Source organism: Penaeus chinensis, chromosome 33, assembly GCF_019202785.1.
Source record: "Penaeus chinensis breed Huanghai No. 1 chromosome 33, ASM1920278v2, whole genome shotgun sequence".
NCBI classification, from domain to species: domain Eukaryota; kingdom Metazoa; phylum Arthropoda; class Malacostraca; order Decapoda; family Penaeidae; genus Penaeus; species Penaeus chinensis.
In genome coordinates this window covers 21,745,398-21,752,897 of record NC_061851.1, presented here as the reverse complement: position 1 = coordinate 21,752,897, position 7,500 = coordinate 21,745,398, and the positions used below count along the sequence as shown (strand labels likewise).

The window sequence follows — 7,500 nt, the reverse complement described above, 5'->3', positions numbered from 1 at the left end:
AAATCTCTCTTGGAATTCATATTGGTTTCCTTGTTATATATGAGTATGAAGTCACAATGCTATGGTAAATCCTAGGAACTCAACATAAAAGTAAAATTTTGTGGAAAAATGAAGCACCTACAATCCTCCTATTTTTGCATGAGTTGGTTCATAAATCAGGAAGTAATTGCATGATAATTTCAGTATGGTATATGCAGATCTTTGCTAAACAGCTATAAACATTTCTAGGCCAGGTCATTTATTTGTATATCTTGCATAGTGATGGTTACAAAAAATATAGTCCCTTTTATGTCACTTGATTTTGATGTTGATAATGCTGATGCTCTGATTACCAATTTTGCACGTTCCTCTTCTATGATACCATCACTTTTCATACATTTTTACTGTATGGCACACTTTGTAATTTCATTGTTTTTTAATGTGATATCCTTTAAGGCTCATGATGGTAGTTTTTATGAACAAATAATTATGTTGAAATTTTTAGCCTTATTACATTTGTACACATTTAGCCTTATTAGATTATATATCTATATCTTTTTTCTCTTCACTTTCTATATCAGCTGACTGCACATGTGCAGCATTCAAAACTATAGGGAAGAACACGATCATTTCTTTTAAATCAAATCTGAATTGATGCCCAAAAAATCTTCCATTCCATGTCATACTTACGTATGTAGCCATTACTTCAGGGAAAAAATGGGAAAAGTCATTTTGCCACTACATTTTTTATTTCTCTATTACATTTCTTGTGTCTTGTGGGCAAAGATGATATGACATTGTTGTGCTCTATTCTGTGTGGTGCAAGGCAAAAGAAAGAATCAGTCATTTATCTATGTAATTTAAAGGAAGAGTTTGCATGACAGACAGTAAATCAATGGCAATAGCAAGTTTCTGAGATACAAAATACCAAGGACTTAAATAAGATCATAATAAACTAAAAAATATTTAATCAAGAAATTATATATGTTCGGTAAATTGCCTTCAACCTTCTTTTTCCATTTTTAAAACAAAATGAAAGTACAATTGTGCTGTAGGATGTACAAAAACACCTCTTCATAGCATAAACTTTTATTTTCATGAAAGTCACACCATCTTGCAAGTACGCTGAACCCCAAAGAGAAATCATATTGGCAAGTGCACACACATTTCCTTATCTGTGACAATATTGTCTATGTGTTCAAAATCCACAACTGTTACATGAGTGCTAGCAGTATAAACATAGTAGCAAACAAAATAAACCATTTAAATTGATTAATAACTTCAAGACTAATGAACAAATAAACAATGATAATGTAAGATATTACATTCCTTAACAAGGCTTTAATTTTGACAATTCTTTTAAAGCAGTATCTTAGTCTTGATGATATACAAAAATATTTATACAAGATTTGGTATCCTATGCACCAGCTTTTACATTCCTCTGCACAGGATGAACATAAATATCATTTTGTTTAGTGATATTCAATCAAGTGCCCTACAGCCATAAGGAAGAAGCAATTTTGTATCTTAAGATGTTTAACAAATTTACGAGTCATTTACATGCTAACAAACTTGCACAGAACTAATCATTCTGATTTGTAACCAATAATACTGCTCCAGTTAGAGAAAAAAAGACCAGAGGTTTACCAATGTCTACTACAATACACATAAATTTGTCAATAGATAATATGAACACAATATTGCAACCCCTTGAAATGAATGAAAAGAAAAATACAAAAATTTGGAAAGTTGGAAAGATTCATGCATAAATACAAAAAAAATATCACAGATAAAACAGTTGTCCAATATGTCCACATTTTCAACACTGTTGATTTTGATAGTAATTTTGTTCAAAAGCAAATAAATCCTTTATTACAAAGTTCACTCTACTGAGTAATAATCCCACTAAAAGCTTTTATGTTTGCACTGAAAAATGACAGCACACAAATACAGCAAAATCATGCTATAATACAACAGGAAAAAAAAAATCATATCACAAAGACTGTTGTGAGGGATAGTAGAGATCATGCCTCTGCTCTTTTTACCTCTCAATACATGAATTTATCATTCGGATTCCATAAATGATCACATAACTGGGAAACAGTGACGAGAGACAGTAACTTCACTTACGATACAGATATCCAAATAATTGTCTGAAGGAAATGTTACATCATGTAAAAGAAAAAATTAAAAAAAATTAAAGGATGATGTCAAGTTTCCAAACATTTAAAATTTACAAATTATAAAATTACAGCAATGAGATACTCTAATATTTAATGATTATCTACAACTTAAAAAAGAAAAATAGAACTTTGCACAGATACTGCATGTGGAACATTTCCTCCTTAATACTGAAAGAATACAATCTTCCAGAATGTCACTGCCATGGAAAGCCAAGCTGACAATACCCCACTGTTGCCAGACAACCTCAAGCCTCTGAACTCTAACATACTCAAACAGGACAGTCCAAAAATAACATTTTCAAAAAGATAATAACTCTAATATTACACAAGGTCTAAGGATAAACTAGACTGAGCAAGTATAGAATCTGACTCCATTTTTGTTTGCTGAGAATCTTATTAATGGTAACAGAGGCCTCTAGGATGCCTGCAACCCTGGAATAGGTCTGCCAATTATCACAGTGACAATACATGCTGGGCCACTTACAATATTAATGCCACAAGATGATGTCACACACCATCAAATCAATAATGGCTACATATGCCTTTACACAAATGTAAAGATAATGATTATGTATATTATGTACATATGATGAATTATCACATTTATATACAAGGAACAGGATTATGAGCTGGGCTAATTACAGATAGGATCAGTGTTGGTCAACAAATTTTGAGAGACGAGGATGTAGAACTGTACTGTAGTGAAGGCCATGTCTACGGATAGTGGCTGCTGCTAGGCACTGTAAGGAAGTGTAATGAAGTGGATTTATTAACTGGGACAAGCGCTGGCCACGGGAAGCACGCAAAGAAGCAAAACTCTGGCCTGAGCCATTTAGAGTATCTAAGTGAGCACCAGCAGCAAGGAGGGAAGTTAGTAATTCACGACGACACTGTTTGTTACTAGCTAATGTGTGTAGTGGGGTGTTGCCCTGCTGATCAGTAGCACATGGATCAGCCCCAACTTCTAGCAGTAAAGATACAACCTCCAAGCTTGGGAAAGTACAAATGGGGAATCTCCCAACTGTTGCAGATGAGTCACGTGAGCAAGCAAGGTGGAGAGGCGTGACACCACCCGTGCCTCGGGGGTCCATCCGTACAAGGTGATACACGGCTTTCCTCATGGTGTGCCGCTGTAGAGTTGTCAGACCTGGCCCTAATTTTGTAAGCAAACATACTAAATGCATTGTTATAACTAGTGTGCGGTGGAAGTAAGTAGTGTCGCGCTCACCCCCATTGGCCAAGACTGTTCCACAACCTGAATTATTAACTTTGCTTAGCTGAGACATACCTACTTCTACCTCTCGCATACATTTCTCAAACACTCTCATCATATCACAGAAGTTGACCACCGGTACTCTCCTCCCTCTGTTCTTAGCTTCACTCATCATAAATGAAAATAGCTCAGCAAATGATACAAATGAACTCTGGGTCATTGGACTTAGGGGTTCAAGGATTTTTTGTTGCATGTCAAGGGCATACATCCAAAGTGTTATACATCTGTCAAAGTTTCCAGTATCAGCATACACAGCACCTCGATAACGGATGTAATAACTGGTATCTGGATGTGCTGGTCCCAAAATCCTCTCCCTAACAAGGAGTGCCTGCATTCTCATCTCATCAGGATCTGAGATTATTTCATCTAGCTGTTGCATTGTCATCACTTCTACTGAATTTTCATAGGCAGCAATGGGTGACTGTTGTACTGGCTTGGGGTAAATCATTAAATCATACTCATACCTGAAACAGAATTCAAAATGCTCATTTTAAACATAAAAATCAAGAGTGAGACATAGCAAGAACAGTATTTCCAGCAATATCTTCAATATGAAGCAAGAACAAAATTTTGAAAGAATGTCACAGCTTAATTCTAGAGAACCTTACCTTTCAGACATAGCCATTTTCCAGAATCTGAGAGCCCCGAGCATATCCCGTTTCTTGTCAACATATGTAGCCCCTAGAAGTTCTAGTGCGTCAATCTTGTCCTTTCGTGACACCAGATCTGATCTAGAGATGAGGTATTCCACAATGTGTGTGTGGCCTGTTACGCTGGCTGCTAAAAGCGGTGTCATTCCTGAAAAAAAAAAAAAGAACTGTGTTAATCTCACAGTTAGAAGGAGACCAGAGAGGAAAGGGGATGGCAGATGAATAGGAGGGAGAAAAAGGAAAGCATAAAAAGGGATGGTAGGGAAAAAAAAAAGAGATAAAAACTGGGGAAGGAAAGAGTCAAGGACAAAAAGCATAAAAAGAGAGAGCTTGTGAGAGTCCGAGGGGAAAGAGAGTGGGGAGGGGGAAGATGAAAGAGGGGGAGGGAAAGAGAGAGAGAGAGGGGGGGAAAGTGAGAGAGGGGGAAAAGAGAAAGAGGGTGAGGAGAAGAGAGAGAGGGTGAGAAGAGAGATAGAGGGTGAGAAGAGAGAGAGAGGGTGAGAAGAGAGAGAGAGGGTGAGGAGAAGAGAGAGAGAGGGGAGGAAAAGAGTGAGAGAGGAGAGGAGGAGAAGAGAGTGATTGTGTGGAGAAGAGAGAGAGAGAGAGAGAGAGAGAGAGAGAGAGAGAGAGAGAGAGAGAGAGAGAGAGAGAGAGAGAGAGAGAGAGAGAGAGATGAGAGTAGAGTAGAGGAGAGGAGAGGAGAAGAGAAGAGGGGAAAGGAGAGGAGAGGAGAAGAGGGGAAAGGAGAGGAGAGGAGAAGAGGGGAAAGAAGAGGAGAGGAGAGGAGAGAACAAGACAGAAGAGACAAGATCAGACAAGAAGAGAAAGCAACTGGGAGAGCGAGAAAAGCGGAATCCATGCGGCGGAAAGAGGGTGATACGAATGACAGGGCGGAGGCGCCGCGGGCGAGCCACCGTTGGCCCTCACCGTAGGAATCCACGTCCATCTTGGCACAGTGGTCCAGCAGCAGCTTCATGATCTCGAGCGAGCCGGACTCGGCGCAGTCGTGCAGCGCCGTGTTGCCCTTCACGCTCTTGCGGTTGACGTTCGCCGCGATGTCGATGAGGTATTTGGCGATGTCGAAGTGGCCCTTGTAGCAGGCGATCATCAGGCACGTGTGCCCGTGGCGATTGGCGACCTCAATGTCTGCAAGCAGGGACAGGAGCATGAGGACGTTGGCAACTTAACTGCCTACTTGCAAATTTTAGTTTTCTGGCTCACAAAACCATATTATACAAACCATATTATACACAAAACACGCGTGTGCGTGTGTTTTGTGTGCGTGTGCGCGTGTTTTGTGTGCTTGTGCGTGTTTTGTGTGCGTGCGTGCGTGTGCGTGTGCGTGTGCGTGCGTGTGCGTGTGCGTGTGCGTGTGCGTGTGTGTGTGTGTGTGTGTGTGTGTGTGTGTGTGTGTGTGTGTGTGTGTGTGTGTGTGTGTGTGTGTGTGTGTGTGTATGTATGTATGTATGTATGTATGTATGTTTGTATGTTTGTATGTATGTATGTATGTATGTATGTATGTATGTATGTATGTATGTATGTATGTATGTATGTATGTATGTATGTATGTATGTTTGTATGTTTGTATGTATGTATGTATGTATGTATGTATGTATGTATGTATGTATGTATGTATGTATGTATGTATGTATGTATGTATGTATGTATGTATGTATGTATGTGCGCGTGCGCGTGTTTTGTGTGCGTGTGTTTTGTGTGCGTGTGTTTTGTGTGCGTGCGTGTGCGTGTGTGCGTGTGCGTGTGCGTGTGCGTGTGCGTGTGTGCGTGTGCGTGTGCGTGTGCGTGTGCGTGTGCGTGTGCGTGTGTGTGTGTGCGCGCCCCACGCGCCCCACCCAAAGCCCCGACCGAAAGGAAAATCCAGCCGTGAGAAGGCTGCTTTGAGCTCACCAGCATTGTGTTCCACGAGGTACTTGACGATGTCAAAGTGTCCGTCAAAGCAAGCTGCTCTGAGGGGGGTGGAGTTGGTCTTCGTTGTGGCGTTGACGTTGGCGGCCTTCCCTAACAGGTAGGACACCACGTCGAGGTGGCCAGCGGCGGCGGCGCACCACAGCGGGGGGGCCCCGTCTATGGTTTCGCCGTCGAATACCACTGTGGGGGACACAATCTTTGTTAATACTGCAAACAAGCAAATCAGCACAGGTGATTGTAAAACCAAATGAGGGAATGGTCAAAGAAAATCGTTGCACCTCCAGATAAGTCATTATTCTCACCGCACACACAAAGATCAGGCGGGTCTGGCATATCAACAACGCCGATCTACCGCCAAGTCACGCCAGTCTTGCTCTTCGTATTCACTCACCTGATCCCACCTGCTCTAAGTCGGCGTTGCAGCGTTCGACCAGGTACTCGACGCAGGAGAGGTGGCCGTTCTTGGAGGCCATGACGAGCGGCGTGGCGCCGTTCGTCCGCGCGCTTACCATACGCGCCACCTCGCTGCGGCTACGGTGGTCAAGGAGCATCTGTTGAATGGGAAGGGGAGCTTAGCAAAGGGTTTCATTTGGGAGAGAAGCGTATAATCATGTAAAATTACTTTTTTTCGTTTTACAGTATTTCAATAGTTTATTATACTCTGTCACGCGGACATACAATATGCGTCCTCGAGAAAATGAGGAGCGCAAAACGAACAAATGCCGCTTACAGTACAGATTCGCACGGGCGAATTCGTTACTGCAAGAACAACGGTGACAGTCTGATCAAATACGTTTGGCATCTGCATCAACCTCATTCGTGGTTGCCATGGTAACTTTAGTACAGCTGCAATTAAGGCTACTGTTGTGTGAATTAACACCAGCTTCCAAGAGGAACGCCCGAATATTCAACAATCACCTTTTAAACACAAAAGGAAAACACACCAAACTGAAGTAATAGTTCCAAACACACGCATGAGACAAGAGAAGGTCAAGCTCTCCCAAGTGCACCGTCGCGCTGACAGCCGACGTCCATCGCTGAAGCGTGACCAACGGCGGCATATTCTGGCGTCATGCCGGTGCATCGGAATCCGGTTTTCCAGAGCAAGAGCCATCACATAAATGGGCACTCAGAGGAAGGGCACATTACAATGATGGAAACGACGATAGTAAGGATGATGATTATAGTGTTACTAACAGCTGGCAACTAAGAGATGCGTCACTCTCTCTGCATGCTGTCCTTGCAATACTCAGTGTCAATCATATTCCAAATCCCAGCTTGTTTTAGGGGGAATGTACTTCTACCGTCATTACAGCTGTATCTGATAGTACTTGGTAATATTACTATTTATTTTGTCCGAACTACCACCGAAATACTATGATCAAACATACCACTACTGTCGCGATCGTCACTAATATTTCTATATTTCATCAAGTTAATATGGCTTGTAAACTTCCATGTCTACGTCACCATTGTTTACTTCGTC

At 41.4% G+C, this 7,500-nt stretch overlaps 1 protein-coding gene across 2 annotated transcripts in view; it reads right to left on the bottom strand.

The window, feature by feature from the left end:
* Positions 1-1,052: 1,052 nt before the first annotated feature.
* LOC125042938 (protein fem-1 homolog C-like) overlaps positions 1,053-7,500 on the bottom strand; it is a 150,197-nt gene continuing 143,749 nt past the window's right edge. For both annotated transcript variants that reach the window (XM_047638756.1, XM_047638757.1), the window contains exons 2-6: positions 6,406-6,565; positions 5,994-6,194; positions 5,013-5,231; positions 4,044-4,233; positions 1,053-3,899 (exon numbers count right to left, since the gene is read on the bottom strand). In XM_047638756.1, coding sequence (XP_047494712.1) covers positions 2,813-3,899; positions 4,044-4,233; positions 5,013-5,231; positions 5,994-6,194; positions 6,406-6,565 — 1,857 coding nt within the window. In that variant the 3' untranslated portion in view covers positions 1,053-2,812. The remainder of the gene's footprint in view (positions 3,900-4,043; positions 4,234-5,012; positions 5,232-5,993; positions 6,195-6,405; positions 6,566-7,500) is intronic.